This window comes from Schistocerca gregaria, chromosome 1 (genome assembly GCF_023897955.1).
Source record: "Schistocerca gregaria isolate iqSchGreg1 chromosome 1, iqSchGreg1.2, whole genome shotgun sequence".
Classification (NCBI taxonomy): Eukaryota; Metazoa; Arthropoda; class Insecta; order Orthoptera; family Acrididae; genus Schistocerca; species Schistocerca gregaria.
In genome coordinates, this window is record NC_064920.1 from 1198218924 (window position 1) to 1198239575 (window position 20652).

At 41.8% G+C, this 20652-nt stretch overlaps 1 protein-coding gene across 1 annotated transcript in view; it reads right to left on the minus strand.

Annotated features, from left to right (window-relative positions):
• The window catches only part of LOC126284727 (chondroitin sulfate N-acetylgalactosaminyltransferase 1), a 492417-nt gene that overhangs the window by 72090 nt on the left and 399675 nt on the right, over positions 1 to 20652 (minus strand). Inside the window, exon 5 of the mRNA XM_049983864.1 lies at positions 18427 to 18764. Within this exon, the coding sequence (XP_049839821.1) occupies positions 18427 to 18764 (338 nt within the window). The remainder of the gene's footprint in view (positions 1 to 18426; positions 18765 to 20652) is intronic.

Genomic DNA, 20652 nt, shown 5'->3' on the forward strand with positions numbered 1-20652 from the left:
TCCAGTAATGCATCCAAGGCAGGAAATATACCTTGAGCGGTATGTACCAGCTCACTAGTGAGGCTAAAGCGAGCTAAGTGCCACAAAGCCTTGTGTCACAGAAACTTGTCTCACACTGAAAAACTTAAGGGGTTGGAAGAATATCAGTAATGTACCTAAAGCCCTTGTAAAACTTACGGGGAATGCGACGCTTGGCAGTCCACTTGGGGTTACTATCTCCAACCTGAGGACTTTTTTGTTACAAGAAAGAAACATCCGAACACATATTAACATAACGAATAGCAATATTTCCAAATGTAGCTGGAGTCAAATGAAAAAAAAAAAATGCGTCTGATATCGCCAAGATGAGAAAAAATATTTAACGAATTTGAAGACTGGAACACCTACAACATTTTCAAGAAAGGGTTTACCACTGACATACAAAAAATACTGTTTTGTATCTGAAAGTAGCTAATAGAACATTTTCCGAAACGTTAGTCAATTAAAATAACTTTATGCTCTATAAAATTAAAAGAAGGGTTAAAGTTAATATAATCACAGGATAGTGTACCTGTACAATGTTTATTATTAAGAAAAGTGATAAATGCTTGAGCTTTGTTTCATTGGCACTTACTTCGTTTCTGCCGATACCTGTATGGCATTGCATTTATCATGTTGTGCGTTTTTCAGAAAAAAAATGTTTATTTTTGTTGATAAAAGGAAAGAAACTTTAAATAAATTTCGATAGTCGTATGACTCTTACTGTAGACAATAAATAAAAGATATTGTTAAAGTTTCTTCAACAAAATTTTTGTCAAAGAAAATCTGAATAACTCGGGATCATTCTTTTTGTACTTAGCCCGTTATTTATTTCGATTCTACAACTGCGAATGCCTTGCCGTGCACTATTTTTTGCACGAACATAGCTCTCGATTGTGTTCCATAAATGTTCGATGGGATTCATGTGGGGCGATCTGGGTGGTCAAATCATTCGCTGGAATTATCAAAAGTGTTCTTCAAACCAACCACGGACAATTGTTGCCCTGTGACATGGTGCCTTATCATCCATAAAAATTCCATCGTTGTTTGGAACATGAAAATCATGAATGGCTGCAAATGGTCTCTAAGTAGGGGAACACAAACATTTCCAATTGATGATAGGTTCAGTTGGACCAAACGACACAGTCCATTCCATCTAAGCACAGCCCACACCATTATGGAGCCATTATCAGCTTGCACAGTGCCTTGTCGACAACTTGGAACCATGGCTTCATCAGATCTGTGCCACAGTCTAACTCTACCGTCAGCTGTCACCAACTGAGATCGGGACAGGCCACGGTTATCCAGTCGTCTACGATACCACCGCAATGGTCACGAGCCCAGAAGAGGTGCAGTATTGCGATGTTGTGCTCTGTAACGCCGGAAATGCATATCCTCCTATTTCCATCTATTGTACTATAAATTTTTTCCTTATTTTGTAACTTGAAGATTTGAAATTTCTGTGTCTTTATATATTGTAATTGTTTTACAATATATATATATATATATATATATATATATATATATATATATATATATATATATATATATCGATGTATAATTGGTTTGTTTTGTAAATATTATTTGTATTTTCCCGCTGGGTCTTGCCTAGGGAAAACTATGCTATCGAACGATTACATCGATAGGTCGTGTGGAGAACCAAAGTGTTTAGGACCTTTGGTAGTGAACTCTGCCGCGTGGAGCGCGGGCAGAGGGGAGTCTGGCTGGAGGAGAGCGGTGGAGCAGGTGTGTTGTGTGACGCTCCCGCGAGTCGCCGCGCTTTCGGGGTTTGGCAGCATGTAACTGCGCTCGACTTGCTATAATATTTTCTGACACGGTGTCGCGGACGGGAAGCATTAGCTGGCGCACATCAAGAGCCCGTTTCGCCTGGTGACCGTGTCGAGAAGAAGGCGCGCCAACATCCAGCTTCTTCAACAACGACGGCCAACAATAAGTGATTGTCGCCACCTCCTCGATCGACGACTTCAAACCTTCAGTCAACCGACAAGGAAGACTGAAAGCAGGTAAAGTTTTAGAACTGTATAGCAGACCTCAGATTTCAAACTGTTCCATTTGCATAACTAAAATACAGCAACCTAGCATGAACCCTTGGTGCTCATTGTCTCAATTGCATTACCAAGCATGGTCCCTTCCTTTTCCGAAATGAACCCGAGTGTAGTTGAAATTCAAATGTAATAAAGTAATATCATTCCATTTCACTGCTTTAATTTCAAAGTTCGGTTAAAATATTCATAGCTGGCTACAATCAACAAACAGAACTATATTTAGATTACACAAGCACAAATTAAGAGTGCGAGTTTTGTTACCATATTTTAGCTTACCTGTGACTGCAGCTCAATTTCGTACGTACTACATTTTACTATTGTTAATTGTTCAGAATCATGTAATTAAAGTTCAAATTTAAATCTCTTATTTCTAAATTGTGTAGATTCAAGATTAACTTCATTTTATTGAATTTCGTAGTGCTTCAGAAACAAAGTTCACTATTAATTTCAGTCACTAAACTAACTTTCAATTTTCCTGTTTTATTAATTCATTTGCTGAATTAAGTCAGAGTGTAGCGAAATCTACTACTTCTGACAAACATTCAGTTTTCACACAACACGTGTCAATCTTGAGTTACCACGCTTTTAGCGCTAATTATATGTGCATTAACCTTTCTTTTACAGTTATTGTAGTAGTTGTCCATAGGACTGGCGACCGTAATTTTCCCCAAATCTCAAACATCTAATTAACGCCATTTAATTGTTAACATAACGACTGCACATTTACTTTCTTTATTAAGTTTACCCTTTTCCAAAATTAATTTCCACAATTTTAATTTGCATTTTTCCTTTCATTTAGATGTACCCCTTCCTCCCTCTTTACCGACAGATTAACTTTGATGACGATTGCTTTTCCAAAACTTCCATTAGGTACACGCGGTGTAATTTTTCACTGTCATTAAGGTCGATAAGGGGGAGGTTTGAAGCTGTGTCACAGAGGTTTCGCTCAGACTGAAAAATTTAAGGGGTTGCAAGAATATCAGTAAGGTACCTAGGGCCCTTGTAAAGCTTACGGGGAATGCGACACTTAGCAATCCATTTGTTGTTGCTATCTCCAGCCTGAGGACATTCTTGTAAAAAAAGAAACATCCGAACATATGTAACACAACGAGTATAAATATTTCCGAATGTAGATGGAGTTCAAAAATGGCTCTGAGCACCATGGGACTTAACATCTGAGGTCATCAGTCCACTAGAGCTTAGAACTACTTAAACCTAACCAACCTAAGGACATCACACACATCCACGCCCGAGGCAGGATTCGAACCTGCGTCCGTAGCGGTCGCGCTGTAGATGGGGTCAAATGAAAAAAATGCATCTGATGTCATCAAGGTGAGAAAAAATATTTAACGAATTTGGAACACCTACAACATTTTCAAAAAAGGGAGTACCACTGATATACGAAATAAAGTTGTTTTATTTTCACAATAATGTAAAAATAAATTGTTAGCTGAAAAGAAAAAGAACCTGAACATATGCTGCCGAATTGGAAAGTAGCTAATAGGAAATTTTCCGAGCAGTTAGTCAATTAAAATTGCTTTATGCTCTATAAAATTAAAAGAAGGATTAAAATTAATTCAATCACAGGATTGTGTACCTGTACAATGTTTATTGTTAAGAAAAGTGATAAATGCTTGAGCTTCCTTTCATTGGCACTTACCTCGTTTTTTTCCGATAGCTATATGGCATGGTTTTCTTATGTTCTGTTTTTTTTTTATTCAGAATACAATGTTTATTTTCGTTGATAAAAGGAAACAAACTTAATAAATTTTGATAGTTATATCACTCTTACTGTAGGTAATAAATAAAAAAAATATTGTTGAAGTTTCTTCATCAAAATTTTTTGTAAAAAGATAACTATATAACTCGGGATCATTCTTTTTGTACTTAGCCCGTTATTGATTTCCAGCTGCGAAAGTGTTGCTGGTGTACGATTTTTTGCACGAACATAGCTCTCGACTGGGTTCAATAAATGTTCGATGGGATTCATGTGGGTCGATCTGGGTGACCTTGTTCTTCAAACCAATCACGGACAATTGTTGCCCTGTGACATGGTGCGTTATAATTCACAAAAATTCCTTCGTTGTTTGGGAACATGAAGATGATGAATGGCTGCAAATGGTCTCCAAGTAGTCAAACATAAGCATTTCCAATTAACAATAGGTTCATTTGGACGAAAGAACCCAGTCCATTCCATCAGCCCACACCATTACGGAGCCAGTACCAGCTTGCTCAGTGCCTTGTTGACAACTCGGATGCTCAGCTTTGTCAGGTCTGTGCCACAGACTAACTCCAACTGAAATGGAGGCAGGCGAGGCCACAGAGTAACTCCAACTGAACTGGAGGCAGGCAGGCCATGGAGACAGGCCATGGTTTTCCAGGCGTCTAGGGTCCCACCGCGAGGGTGACGAGACCAGAAGAGGTGCAGTACTGCGGTGTCTGTATATGAGTGTATCACTATTCTACGAATTCTGTTACTTCGGTGTAAAAGGACGTTTTGAAGAGCAGTTGAAACAGAGTTATAAGATGAATATCAGCAGAAGTGGAACAAATGCGATGGAATCCAATATAATTAAATCTAGTATTGATTACGAAATTGGATTAGGAAAAGAGACACTCAGGAAGTAGATTAGCTTTCCTACTCGACCAGTAAAGATGATTTAAAAAACGGACTGGCAATAGCAAGACAAACATTTCTGAAAAACAGAAATTTTCCACATATAATATGTTTAAATTTTAGGAAGTCAGTGTTGAAAGTATTTGTCCCTAGAGTATCATTATATGGAAGTGACTGAGCGATGAACAGTACAGATAAGAAGAGGACAGAAACTTTTGGAATCTGTTGCCACGGAATACTGCTGGAGACTAGATGGATAGATCGCAAATTAATAAGGTGGACCTGAACGTGTTAGGGAGTGAAGAAACTGATCACAAACGGAAAGAGTGTCAGTTCGTAGGATACTTTCTGAGACATCACTGAATCGTTAGTGTCATAATGCAGGGAAGTGAGAAGAGTAAACATTGTAGAAAGAGACCAAGGCTTGGCAGATTTAAGTTGATGACGACTGCAGTAGCAACGCAGAGATGAACTGGCTTGTATAGCATAGGTAAGCTGCAAAGCTCTATTAAACCACTCCTCAGGCTGAACAACACTCCATGTTACAAACTAGAGTAGTGTCACATATCTCATAAAACTCCAGCGGCAGACGCTACAAGAAAGTTGTTCAGAATCATGGGACGATCACTGTTTAAATTTCGCGATCGTAGGCTCCAAAGAGAATCAGGCGAAACATACCTCCCCTCCTCACCCATACGTTTTTCGAAATGACCCACAACGAGAAAATCCCAGAAAGGAGAGCTAATACGGGGGTTTGCCAACAATTGTTCTTCTCACAAGTGATTCGCCAATGAACAGGGAAGCGAAGCGCGGAGTAAATCGTGTAGCTAGGTGTACCCTTGCGGAATATGGATATAGACGTTGTTGTGTAGATGTGCTTTTGTGGAATAACTCTACGTGTGGCTCGGACGACTGTTTGACCAAGAAAAAGGATAAGAATCAAGAACAAAAAGTGTAAAGTAGTGCTACCAAATGTATATAAAGAGCAAACTTACGCCATTATCGCTACAATTGAGCAGCCTCGTATGTTTAGTTCTACGGTTATGGCAACACGTGACCAACGTAACACTCTCCTAGAAACTGTAGACCAGACACAATTTTTAAAATCTTGCACTAGCTCTTCAAGTTACTGACGCATAACAGCGGAGGTCAGTATGGTTTTACAGTGCATCGTTCGTGCGAAATTCAGCTTCCTCGTTTCTCGGACGATATCCTCCGAACCTTGCATCAAGGGCAACAGGCCGATTCAGTATTCCTAGGTTTCCGGAAAATGTTGACATAGAGCCCTACTGCAGACTGTTAACGAAGGTCCGAGCATACGAAATGGATTCCCAGATGGATGGGTGGAGGAAAGACTGTTTAGGTGGTATTGTATAATCCAGTACGTTAACTTCGACGACTACCTATTAGTGGTACGCGCCTGGCAAATCGATCGAATACTTAGATTTTATTTTCCTAATCGATACGATCAGTTTGGTTTCCGTAGAAATGTTGGAACACGTGAGGCAATGCTGACCCTACGACGTAACTTAGAAGCTAGATTAAGGAAGGGCAAACCTACGTTTCTAGCATTTGTAGACTTAGAGAAAGTTTTTGACAGTGTTGACTGGAATACTCTCTTTCAAATTCTGAAAGTGGCAGGGGTAAACGATAGGGAGCGAAAGGCTATTTACAATTTGTACAGAAACCAGATAGCAGTTATAAGAGTCGAGGGACATGAAAGGGAAGCAGTGGTTTGGAAGGGAGTGAGACAGGGTTGTAGTCTCTCCCCGATGTTATTCAATATATATATATATTGAGCAAGCAGTAAAGGAAACAAAAGAAAAATTTGGAGTAGGTATTAAAATCCATGGCCATGGAGAAGAAATAAAAGCTTTGAGGTTCGCCGATGACATCGTAATTCTGTCAGAGACAGCAAAGGACTTGGAAGAGCAGTTGAACGGAATGGGTTGTGTTTTGAAAGGAGGATATAAGATGAACATCAACAAAAGCAAAACGAGGATAATGGAATGTAGTCGAATTAAGTCGGGCGATGCTGAGGGAATTAGATAAGGAAATGAGACACTTAAAGTAGTAAAGGAGTTTTGCTATTCGGGGAGCAAAATAACTGATGATGGTCGAAGTAGAGAGGATATAAAACGTAGACTGGTAATGGCAAGGAAAGCGTTTCTGAAGAAGAGAAGTTTGTTAACATCGAGTATAAATTTAAGTCATTTCTGAAAGTATTTGTATGGAGTGTAGCCATGTATTGAAGTGAAACATGGACGATAAATAGTTTGGACAAGAAGAGAATAGAAGCTTTCTAAATGTGGTGCTACAGAAGAATGCTGAAGATTAGATGGGTAGATCACATAACTAATGAGGACGTATTGAATAGGGTTGGGGAGAAGAGAAGTTTGTGGCACAACGTGACCATAAGAAGGGATCGGTTGGTAGGACATGTTCTGAGGCATCAAGGGATCACCAATTTAGTATTGGAGGGCAGCGTAGAGGGTAAAAATCGTAGAGGGAGACCAAGAGATGAATACACTAAGCAGATTCAGAAGGATGTGGGCTGCAGTGGGTTCTGGAAGATGAGGAAGCTTGCACAGGATAGAGTAGCATGGAGAGCTGCATCAAAACAGTCTCAGTACCGAAGACCACAACAACAACAAGCGATACGAAATGTAAAACACAACGAACAAGTAAAGTTAGTTGTAGCAAAGGTGAAACGTCAACTCTGGCTGATAGAGAGAATTCTAGCTGGAAGGGTTCAAGATATCAGAATGAGGTATTTTCTCTTGGGCTGGTATTCGTCTTCTTAATAACAGAGGCACTGCTGCCAGGTAATTATTAAACAGACGGTGTTCCGAGTGCTGCAACAACGTCGCGGGACGCTAAAACAGGTAGGTATGTTCATTAATCGCTGCGCTCGCAAAATATGCTGTAAAGGTTATAGGTCCGTTTTGTCCGACGAGGTGGAAATATGGTACTGTAAACAATTAGAATGTGATTCGGGTGCAGGAAACGGCGAGGAACGATCGTACACACGATAACGGTGGCTGTGGTGCGTTTATGACGATGTCGTCACATTTAAAAGACGAGTATAGCTGCCCGAGCAGCAACACGATACATCCGTAATATGACATTGTCGACAGTTGCTCGGGGCATAACACTTTCTCAGAGCCATCTGTCATCATATGCTGTCCTTCAGATCAGGAAGGTTTCTCGAAGCAAATATTTCACCTGGCAAGCGACCCCGTCTGGCATAAAAATAGTGGTGTGGATGCAATGGCGTTCTTGCGAAGCTGGAATAACGTGTTGCGCAAGGAGTGCCTTATAACGCGCAGATGTCACTTTACAACTAACAGGCTCCCAAGGTGTCATCACTTCGAAGAAAGACGTCACAAAAACTCAGTGCAGTGGATGTTCCTGCGCAACATGTGGCAGGCTAGAACCCCATATGTGACAGTGTTGTGCATTCACGGCACCATGCAGTGCAAAATGTGCCTCTTCCATCCAAATAACATTCCACGGCTCATTTCTATGCGTACCAAAAAACAAAAGGTAAAGTCGCATCGTTGTAGCCTATAAAGTATAAAGTGGCTTCTGATCTTGTTGGGATACCAGTGTGAAATTTGCCACAAAATCATATGAACTGTTGACCAGGAACAGCTCGAGCACTGGCTGCAGAATCTCAGGCATTTGTTGCACCGTCGGCTACAACTGCCATGGAATGGGCCACCTCCCTCGGCCTCTTGCCCTACCTAATTCCCCTGTTTCTTTAGATTTCTGGATCATATTCCTTAGCCGGTTTATTGACATGGAGCCTCTTCGCAGCTGTTTCCGAAGGCATTATTCGTGCAATGCAGCGCTGATAGTGATGCTGTTGTGATAAACCAACTTTACCAGCAGTGCACAGTCTCTCAACAGCCATTGTGTTGCGATGGAAAACTTCAACATTCTCAACCCTTTACACAGACAGTTACTTCACAAAAGAAATTGACACTCGACTCGTCCCCAAGCAACTAACAGCTTACTGAAGTCTAAACGGTAAACATTTCGCATTTAGCCCCTCATTTTCACTTGGTGCTAGAAAGTGGAACTATTATTTTTTCAGCATAGTTTCAGCGCACTATAGCACTTGAGACACCATCAGTAAATGATAACCGTCTGGTATATCCATGGGATTTGAATTTTTAGTCGAAAAGCTACCGGGTGATCAAAAAGTCAGTATAAATTTGAAAACTGAATAAATCATGGAACAATGTAGACAGAGAGATACAAATTGACACACATGCTTAGAATGACATGAGGTTTTATTAGAACCAAAAAAATAGAAAAGTTCAAAAAATGACCAATAGATGGCGCATCATCTGACCAGAATAGCAATAATTAGCGTAACAAAATAAGATAAAGCAAAGATGATGTTCTTTACAGGAAATGCTCAATATGTCCACCACCATTCCTCAACAATAGCTGCAGTCGAGGAATAATGTTGTGAACAGCACTGTAAAACATGTCCGGAGTTATGGTGAGGCATTGGCGTCGGATGTTGTCTTTCAGCATCCCTGGAGATGTCGGTCGACCACGATACACTTGCGACTTCAGGTAATCCCAAAGCCAATAATCGCACGGACTAAGATCTGGGGACCTGGGAGGCCAAGCATGGCGAAAGTGGCTGCTGAGCACGCGATCATCACCAAACGACGGGAGCAAGTGATCTTTCACGCATCTAGCAATACCTTTTTGTTTGGTTCTGATAAAACCCCATGTCATTCCAAGCATGTATGTCAATTTTTACCTCTCAATCTACATTATTCCGTGGTTTATTAAGTTTTCAAATTTATACTGACTTTTTGATCACCCGGCTTACTTCTGCGAAAATATGAAAATGTGGCAGCATGAGCAGTTTTCCCCAGGGGTGTTATGTTGTACCGCGGTCGGTCGCTATTTAGGGGAGCCCTGCCGAGCCCAGCCACCTGGGCAGAGTCAGCTAAGCTGACAGGTTAGAGAGTAGAGTGCCGGTGTTCACAATAGGCTCACAGCGCGCGGAGTGCCTGACCTCCAGTACTGTAGGGGAGGCCTGTGGGCTCATTGTTAGCTGAACTGCTCGAGAGCTGCAGACAGGGAGGAACAACAGCTTGACAACAACCTGGTAGAACATACTGCCTAACCGTCTGAATGGGCCAATAGCCCACCACAGTCAGGTACTTCGGTTGTGTTTGTTCATCCGGATCGAAAGCAGTAATCCTGAAACAAAATTACTTTACACGAAGAACACATCACGTAAAGGTTCCGTCCCTTTTATTCCATGAGCCATTCTTTCAAGGTATCTAATCCAAGCTTTCGGCTTATGATAGTACACAGGCGGGGGCGTAATTTTGTTGCGTTGGTAGTACTCTTCGAGCCGTGTGGGCACGGCCTTCAAGCGGTTTCGTCCTCGCTGACGATCTTTGTCTGGAGGTACGCCGGTGACGCCATCGGTGGGGACAAAAGCCGTGAAGCAGGTAGGTTTCGAGTAGTGAGTGTGCGGCGTGCAGAGCGACTCATTCCGGAGCGCGAGAAGTTTGGAGTTCTGGATGGTACACGGGAGAACGAGTCGACCCCTGTGAAGTCGTCGAGTCTGGTTTTGACTGTGGGCTGTCGCCTGTCCGCGTGTGGGCATCATACTTTGGAAAACACACCAGTGATTTGGAGTTTATTTGGCCGATTCGACACTAGTAAAGGCGGTACAGTCCCCTGTAGGCTTAAGGAGTGTAAAGACGGCGGCCATCCGGTCCAAGTTAACTAATTTCCGTGTATGCCCTAGTCTCTCGCTCTTTCCCTCCCCCCCCCCCTCGCCCCCTCTCCACCGGTGGGGCTCATGCAAACATCATTCATAATTAACAGCAGCTGTTTAAAAGACATTTGGTTTAAAACTGAGCAGTGAATTTTGACTAGCTGTAGCTGCTTATTCAGTGACTGCTACTTGTTTATAAAATTCTGAATATTGTCGTCTACTGAACGACAGTGGGTTCACAAGTAATAGGTGCTGTTTCTAAGTCATTTGCTTGAAATCTGAGTAGGAAATTTTGGTTAACTTTTGCTATCTATTCACTGACAGTTAATTGTTTCTAATCTTCTGTACCTTTGCTGTCTATTGAGTGACAGTAGGTTCATAATTAATGCCACCTTTTTAATGGTCATTTAGTTTAAAAACAGTTAATTTTGGTGACTGTAATTAATTGTATTTAAAGTTATGTACTCTTGGTGTATAGTTAATGGCTGTTGGCTTATAATTAGTGACAGCTGTTTAAAAGTCACTTTTCTAAAGTTTGCTCTGTTAATTCCGCTGTTGACTTTTTTAAAAATTGGTTTGGCATTAAAAAGACAAGTTACATTTTAAAGATGATAAACGCTGAAGCAGTTATGTGGGGATACCATACTTCCATTAGGGTAACCAGATTCCAAATCTTCCCATTGGAATTCCCAATTATGACTCTTTACTCTTGTAGCAACTGAGATACTGAAGAAATCATGTCGTTCTTTAAATGGAACGAAATAATATTCGTTTTATAAAACACAAACGTTTTCTTTCTGCACTCTATTTTATTTGTTCAAAAAGCGTTTCACCTTTTAGCACATCCTCTGGATTTAATCTGAAATAATACAGCATTGTTTATATAAGACATTTATATATTGGAAAACAGTTCAGTTCATAATTTTCAAGCAAATAAGTTACTGGTTACAATTATTCGTTTTTCCGGCCAAAATCTAGGCTGGAGGTCGTCGCACTGTCACTTATAAAACATCGCCTCGTTCTCACGTTACCACCACACAATTTTAAGTTATTACTTACAGTTATTCGTCACGATGATAACATAAAAATGCGCGGATGTTACACGAGTGGAGTGATAATGAGACCTCTAAACTGTGAATAGATGAGAGGAAACGAAGATTTCGGCCGGGAGAAAACGAATATCGGCAAGTAGTAATTTCAAAAAGAATACAGCCTTGGTTGCAAAATAATGATTATTTAATAACGCGTTTCACAGTTGTTGGACATCGTCAGCTAACTTAGTATTCTGCAAATAAGCGTTCGTCAAAACGTGCGATGCTGGTGTGTTTAAGTTCTCGGTCGTTTTGACATTTGCTTATTTGCAGAATGTCGGTACTATATAACCTGATGATGCCCCGAAAGTGTGGAACGCGTTATAAAATAATTATTATTTTGCAACCAAGACTGTTTTCGTTTTGAAATAATCCGTAATGTTTGCTGGACCAGCCAGCCAATGGAGAGGAAAAAAATTTAAATAGGTTTTATTTTTTAATTATTTTTTATAAGGCTTTATGTTGTCAAGAATGTGGAAGAGTGATCTTAATTTTCAATATAAACTTTATAAAATGATATGACCGGTTTTGATTGCGCTAGCAGTCGTCGCCTGGTCATAAAACATCGTTGGACAGTATGGAACACGTCACTTGCTGTAAAACAAATACTGAGTAATAATGGTTTTAATGAATCAATACTTGATTATACAACAAGAGACGTATTTCTCTCTGAAACGATGTTTAACTATGGCAAGATGATGGCTAGCGCAATCGAAACCCGTCATATCATTTTATAAACTCACGATCTAGACGAATAAAGCTGATGTTTACTAATTTATTTATTTAAAAATTGAGGTGAAATGTTTTCAAATCCAGAGGTATCTCACATAAAAGGAAAAAGTCATTTCAGATTAAATCCACTAAATGGTTTCTTCATGTAAAATGAGAAACGCGTCTGGAATGAGTAAAATAGAATGGAGCAACAAAAAGGCATTTTACTTATAAAACAAATATCTATGTCGTATTTAAAGAAAAACCGTAATTTCTTCAATATCTAGGTTGCTACAAGCGTTACAAAATTACGTATCCGATTGCATACTGACATACACCAGAGATCTCGTTTCGGTAACTCGATCCGTTAATGAAATAAAAGACGAACACGCTGTGTACACAAGTGGAGGCAGCTAATAGAAGCCACCCATAAAAAAAATGGCTCTGAGCACTATGCGACTTAACTTCTAAGGCCATCAGTCCCACCCATAATACACCCAGAATGATTAACCATACAGGGTGTCCCAGGAGGAATGGTTAATATTCAGGTTTATGACAGCAATCATCATTCGAAGCAAAAAGTTTTAGTATACATGGGCTCTAAAATGCACACCTTAAGAGCTGTGAGCATATCTGTATCTTCGGTACAGTGAAACACATCTCTTCTAATTAAGAGAAGAACATATCTCTTAAGGTATGCACTTCAGAGCCAGTTCACCGAACAATTTTCTTTTTTTTTTGGTCCTTACTAGCACAACATCACAAAACATGGCATGCAAACAACTTGCAATAGAAGAGAGTTGTTACCAATATCGGAAATGAAGAAGTGCTCTTAATGTACGCATTTTAGATACCATGTTTACTAAATTTTTTTGCTTCGAATGATCGTTGCTGTCATAGCACTGAGAATTGATCATTTCTTCTGAGATACTTTGTATAGAAATACGGTTTTCCGTAAATCATACCGGAGAATAAGCTAAATTTTTTGACGTTCACCAGTAACTTTGACGATCATAGTTGTCAAATTACAACTTTATTTTTTTTAAGGGAATTACGTACTATTTTCGGTGGCAAGGGCATTAGAACATGGATTTAGTGACAAGGTGTGTCACAGGAAGAGAGTTATTTTTTTATACTGGAGGAATCATCGCTTTTTCTATCACCAGAGACTAGGCCTATTGTCTGCGCCAGTCTTTTTCGTTAAAACTGAAGCAAGAAATCCTTTACTAGATGTATCTGTTTCATCTTTCGCTTTCACAGTATTGACTGTTTTTCAATGGTGGGAGTGCTTTCTTTCAGTATCTCTCAACTGTTAGTGTGTGCGGACGTCAGTCGTAGGTACTGTAGATAGCCAGTCTTTTTCTACTTTGATACTGTATTCAGTCTTCACTGTGCCAATCTTTCCTTCTCTAATACCCGATTCATCCATCATGTTCTGCAATCTGTTATCCATATTTAAATTTGTGTTTGCCCTTAAAAGTTTCTACTCAACTGTTTCCATTCGGTTCTTAGAAAATTTTAAGAGGCGTCTTTCGAAATAAGATCGACAATATTCTTCAGTTTACTACTTCTCTGTCACGTAGAGATAGATAAATTTAGACTCGCACAAATATCAGTTGGCACAGAAGAGTGCGAGCAATCATTCTTCCCACGATACTTCCAAGAATCGATAGGAAGAAACCTTGTAGGTTCGATTCACTGTGTATCGTAGAAGGAGATGTAGAGACTTCACGTGAGAAGGAGCATTTCAAAGCGTATTAACGAGGATATCGGGTGTTATGTTAATGTAGAGGGAAGAAACAGTCTGTAGACGGCACCATAGTTTTGTATCCCATTAGATACAAATGCAAATTGGTTTGAAAGCGTCCGATAAGAGAGTCGTGCTATGCAGTGTTCGGAGCAAATTTCAAACTGTTGCGGAACAAGTTCACAAATGTTACAAGCCAGCAGACGGCGGTGCACAACTTCACCCTGGAAGTTGGGAGCTGATAAATTCCAGATCGGGCACCAAGTCCACCGTAAGCAATATACAGGGTAATTACAAAGTTGGTGAAACATCTCAAACATATTCTGGCCGTCTGTCTTTTGCTCGTTTCAGAAGCATTAACTGCTTTCTATAACGATCTCCTTTGATTGTTACCGTCGGTTTCAGTAACTTCGAAAAAACTACTCTCTCCCAACACCACTTCGGGCTCCGACATCAATATCACCGTTCTTGTAGCGTTGAAACCATTTTCTTAACGTTTTTTTACTAATAGTTGCCTCACCGTAGATCTCACTCAGCATTTTATGAGCGTCAGTTGCAGATTTCTTCATCGTAAAGAAGAAAATTAAAATGAACTACAGTCACAGTACATAATTTTTTTTCTTTGTAAACGGGTTGGCGAAAAAAATGTTATATACTGTGACTATGGCTTCAGTATTGTAACGTCAAATAAAACTTGACGAGAACAGGACTAGTACGCTGACGTATCAATCGAGAATAACTGTATGATGGAATCACAAATCTACAAATATTTTGATGGCGTTACATTTACAAATGCCTAATGTTATTGTAAGATTCTATATTCCGACATAATTGTCGTAAGGATTGTGACCATAACATAACTTTTACGTTTATCGGACACTACAATATTGAACTACAGTCACAGTACATAATTTTTTTTCTTTGTAAACGGGTTGGCGAAAAAATGTTATATACTGTGACTGTGGCTTCAGTATTGTAACGTCAAATAAAAATTTCAGTTATTGTAAGACATTTACGACGTACCACTTCCTCAACCATTTGCTGCTACTGCCCTCTATTGCAAAAAGGCGCAAGCGATTTGTAGACTTAACCTTTGAAGGTCACTAACGATATTTTACTTTTAACTTGTATTTCCTTTCTATCAAACCATTCACTGAACTTTCCAGACACATCTAGTGCAACACACAGCACCTCATTTTTTTCTTTTTATTCTTCAGAGAATCACTGGCGGAGAGAACTGATTACTTGCGGTACCCTCACCTCGTAGCCTGGGCTGCAGGTATCTCTCTCGCGTGCTGACAGCTGCCTGCGGAACGAGCCACCCCCGCGGGAAGCCGGCGGGGTGCGCTTTTAATCTCGATACCGGGGCCTCGTACGAACGCACACACGATCTGCTGGCAGCCAGGTGAAAGCAATTTCCGCCAAGTAAGCCCGCCACAGACTGGCTACCCCCCCCCCCCCCCCCCCCCACCCCCTAAACACGATAGCAGCGCCCGAAGAGGCCCAGATCTGTCGAAACACTCTAGGCCTGTCGAGGTCCAGAATGCCAGCGATAGAAGGGGAAAAAAAGGAAGAAGGTAGCACTTTATAGTGAACGGGAGGAAAAACAAAATTTAGTGCAATTTCTTGAATGCGGTATTAGTAAATGTGAACTGCAAGTTTCATAACTATAGCCGCCTCCGTGTGTGTGTGTGTGTGTGTGTGTGTGTGTGTGCAATGCAGATGGAAATCTATACCAAAACATCAGTAGAGCTGCTTCCCACAGGCAGGTACACGGTAACAGTATGTGCTACTAAGAAAAATAAAGGCAACCCACTAAAGAAGATGAAACTTGACCGGAAAATACGTGGCTGAACAGAAAAGAAAATACTGTTTGACGAGGCAGAATACTTTTGAAAATATATTTCTTTGGAAATAGAGCTGATCGACGTACTGGTCCTGGACAGAAACATGGGAACGTCGCGAGAAACGCATGCTTGATCATAAATGCAAATGTTAGCCAAGACTGTAGGTGAAACTCTCGGAACCGAGGTGATGCAAAACTCTTTTTGATGTGTGTATAATCTTCATTTATTCATCACCTTCAGACTAATCCCCCTCAGATACTATACACATGAACCAGGGCTTTTTTTCAATCGTGGAAACACTCCTCAACGCAATTTTCGTTATGATGTTTAGCGCCTTCAGCGATTCTCTTTTCATCTCATCAGTGCCGACAAAACGACGTCCTTTCATTATTATCTTCAGCTTTGGGAAAAGAGAGAAGTCGCAGGGGAACATGTCCGGCGATTACGGTGGATTAGGGAACATAACTGTTTTGTTTTTTGCCAACAAATCTCAAACAAGCATTCATGTGTGAGCGGGAGCACTATCGTGATGCCATTTACACGAGTGTTTTTGCTACAATTCTGTGTGTCTTTTTCGGACTGCTTCACGAAAACGGTGTATAACTTTCAGGTAGTCTTCCTTATTGACCGTAGCACCATAAGGCAGGAACTCATGACGCACAATCCATTGTTATCGAAGAAAACAGTGAGAAGAACCTTCACATGTCCAACTTGTTCCGGTCTTGGCTCTTCAGGCAGTTTCCATTGGGACGATTGGGTCTTAGTTTTGACGTCGTATAAGTATACCCGTCTTTAATCGTCTGTAACAACTTTCTTTAGAAGTTTTGGATCGTTGTCGACATTATTCAGAAATCCATGAGCGATGTCTAAGCGATGTCATTTCTGGTCGAAATTCAACAACTTCGCAACAAACTTTGCTTCTACATGCTTAATGTCAAAAACATCCGAATAAATTGCTTAGTGTGGGTCAAAGGATAAGCTGACATCATCGATAAACGCTCTCATGTTGTTTCGGCTATTTTGCAGTGCATTTTCTTTACTTCCTCCACATTGTTAGTAATTGATGTGCTAGGATGTCCAGCGACCTCGTCGTCCTCAAAATCTTCACGACCGTCTTTTAAAAGTTTATATCTCTCGTAAACTCTTGTCATACAGGTAGCAGTTTTCCAAAAGCTACAGTCAACATTCCGAATGTGGTGCTCGACTTAACTCCCTTTTTTATCCATATTTTTCGAAACTAAAAATTAGTCGGACCCTCGAAAACACGCATTACCGTTCCGAGTATCGACATTAAACTAAATATTAAAGACAGCTGAAAATGCAAGCAAACATCAGGAACATGCGTGCCAACAAGATAAAATGGTTAAAATGTCTCTGAGCACTATGGGATTTAACATCTGAGGTCATCAGTCTCCTAGACTTAGAACTTCTTAAAGCTAACCCACCTAAGGACATCACACACATCCATGCCCGAGGCAGGATTCGAACCTGCGACCGTAGCAGCAGCGCGGTTTCTGACTGAAGCGCCTAGAACCGCCAGGCCACCACGGCCAGCCGTGTCTTGAAAAGAAATTATAAGAGGAACAATGTTAAAGTAATGGAATGTAGTAGAATTAGATTAGGCTATGCTGAGGGAATCAGATCAGGAAATGCGGCACTAAAAGCGGTAGATTGGTTTTGTTATTTGGGCAATAATTAACTACGTTGGGTGATGTAGAGAGGATATAAAATTCGGATTTGTAATGACGAGAAAAAATTGTGAAAAAGAGAAATTTGGAGGGAGACGAAGGGTCGACTACAGTAAGCAGATTCAAATGAATGTTCTGGCAGAAATCATACAGAGATGCAGAGGCTTGCAGAGGTCCAGCCCGGGTAGCCGCGAGTATTAATGCGGCCGCTTCCGAGACGGTGAGATGCGCCCGCCTGGCAGATTAACGACGATGGGCTGCTGTGTCTGCCAGTCAGGAAGCTGTTTTCAGGCGGTTTTCCACATCCCACGAGGTGGATACTGGGTTGGTTTTCATATTTCACCTTAGATATAAGCTACACAAACATTTAGCACGGTTTGTCACATTTATACCCAGTACCCAGACGGGTTGGGTACACTGTTTCTGTACTGGGAGGAGGGGGGGGGGAGAGGCCGATGACCTTAACTGTTTGGGCTTCTTAAGCACTTAACCAGCGCAGCACCACAGCTGGGAGAGGAAAGACTTCCGTGGAGAGCTGCATCAAACCAGTCTTTGAGTTGAACACCAGAACAACAACAATAATAAGTTACAGAAGTTAAAAAAAAGCTTGTTAGCGTTGCTCCTAGAACTGAGCAGGTGTGGCGCCACACACCGCTATATAATTGTGTCGCCAGTCAAAGCCGACTTCCGGCATCTCCAGGTTGAACACGCTCAGGCATAAGTGTGTGGACCGCGCAGTGTCGGTCCGAGGAGGGATCCGGTTAATGAGCGGCGGGTTGCCTACCTTGTCGGTAGCAGCAGGAATCAGGTGTATGAGATGCGGGTTGCCTACCTTGTCGGTAGCAGCAGGAATCAGGTGGATGAGATGCGGGTTGCCTACCTTGTTGAGCGCCTCGAGCAGGTCCCTGCGGCGGAAGCCGATGGGTTTCTCGACGACGCGCTTTCCGAGCGCCAGCTCGACGGGGTAGACGCGGCTCAGCGTGAAGTGCGAGAAGGCGACCAGCTCGAACTCGCTGGCCAGCGGGCGCCCCCTGTCCAGCAGCTCGGCCGCCGCCAGCCGCTGGCGCACGTGGCGCGCGCACTCCTCCCCGGACAGGCCGTCCGCTGGAGCTGCAGGCAGCGTCTGGAGGCCGAGGACGGCCTCTGCAGAGCGCGGCGACGCGGCCGTCGGCCGGCCGGACGAGTTGCTGGGGGTGGCAGCCGCTGGCGCTGCGTTACCTGCGCACGGTACTGCTACAGTGGCGGAAACAGGCCACCGAAATGGGAAGAAAAACTGAGTGGAGGTGCGGCCAGCGCTACACAGCTCATGAACCTGCCGGCAAGTACAATAGCAAATATTTTAGTGACGTGTCAGAAACGAGGAGAACAGCAATGTAGCCTACAGCCAGAAGATGTACCGTTTATTCTTTTGCAGTTTCGGTATTTGCTATCATCCTAACATGAAGGAAAAGCAAGAGGTCAAACGGATGAGCAATTCCTTTTTCCTTCGGATGAACTGAAAGTCTTGAACATAGCAGCAGTCACCAACTGTAGAATGACGGATACAGTGGGAATGAAACGGGGTGGCAATATGATTCTCATTGTATCCAGAACTGAAAGTGCTCAAAGTTACAAGATCAACAAGCTTTAAAAAACAAACAAATATAAATATTTCCAGTTTATGGCATATTCGTCTACACCCAGACATATGCTCTGCAAACTAACTTACGTTATTTGGTAAGAATTATTGTCGGTAAACGTCCGCATTACCTCTAATTTCTCGGGTTTTCTGATTGCGGTCTTTTGACGAGACGTATATCGTAGAATGCAGTATGTTGTCCCATCCTTTGCTGGAGTTTGTTAAACACCTCCTTAACGTCCTCACCTACCTGCGGAGAAACGGGCCGCTCTTCGTTGGATCTTGTCTGTCTCTTCTAGTAATCGAACCCGGTGAGGGTCGTAAACGGATGGGCAATATTCAAGAATCCAATAATGCGTCGCCAATATTGTTACCTCACAGCAGTGGATTTCATGTATTCGTGCAGCTCGACTGCCTTCTGGCGTTGCTAACCTTCTTATAGGCGACTGCAATATCTGCGAACAGCCTCACAAATCTATAACACACTGTAAACAATAAAGGTCCTATCACAGTTCCTTGAGGTACTCCTAAAATATCCTTTACACCTGACGACTGCGATCCGGTAACAGCGACGAGTTTTGTTCTCTCTCCAAGGAAATCCTGCTTCGAGTAACAAACCTGCTCCGATTCTCGGTGATCTCATATTTTGTTTACTAAACGAAAGTGGAACTATATCAAATGCCTTCCTGAAGAAACAGGAAATCCGCTTGAGCGCTCTGGGTCTCATGGATGAAGAGAGAGACCAGAGATGAGAATGAAATTTTTCGCGATGACACTCTTGCATAAAATATTGTCGGGCGACAAACGACCCTGCAAGAAGTCCGAGAACATTTTATAAAGGTGTGAGTTGCTTGTTACAATATCTGTTTGCGGAATCCATGCTGATTTTTAGAGAGGAGATTTTACTTCCCATAAATATCATACTACATGAAAATAATACGTATTCCATAATTCTACAATAGATTGGCGACGCCGACACAAGCCCACGATTTTGCGCGTAAGGATTTCCTTTAACAATGTAGCCATACACAATTGTCATATCTACCCATCCTCACTACTTACTGCAGCCAAGGGCAGTGCATTACCTCCCAAGTTGGGAATGCTGTGAGAGTGGGCAAATATGAGGGTGTGACACTGCGAGCTGCAGTTAAAGCCCAGCGTAACTTTGCATCAGCTGTATGTCTCCCGCGGTGGCGTGTTGCCTGGAGAGTGATTACCGTACACGCCCCATGCTCACGACCCTAGATATACGATGTCTACCAACTGATGGAAATTACCTAGTGCGGATTTGGTTTAGAAGCCCAAGTGAAGTGCAAAAAAACTACGGGGACGCGGAGGTAGGAGGTAATCAGGTTGACCGCCAGGTAGTTTCCTGCACAGTTGGTGGAATACCATAATACTTCGAGCAATGACATAAAACAGGATGAATGCAGTTGTTCCTGAAGGCAAAAAAATGTTGACAGTCCAAAGAGCTGGAAAGAGCTGCAC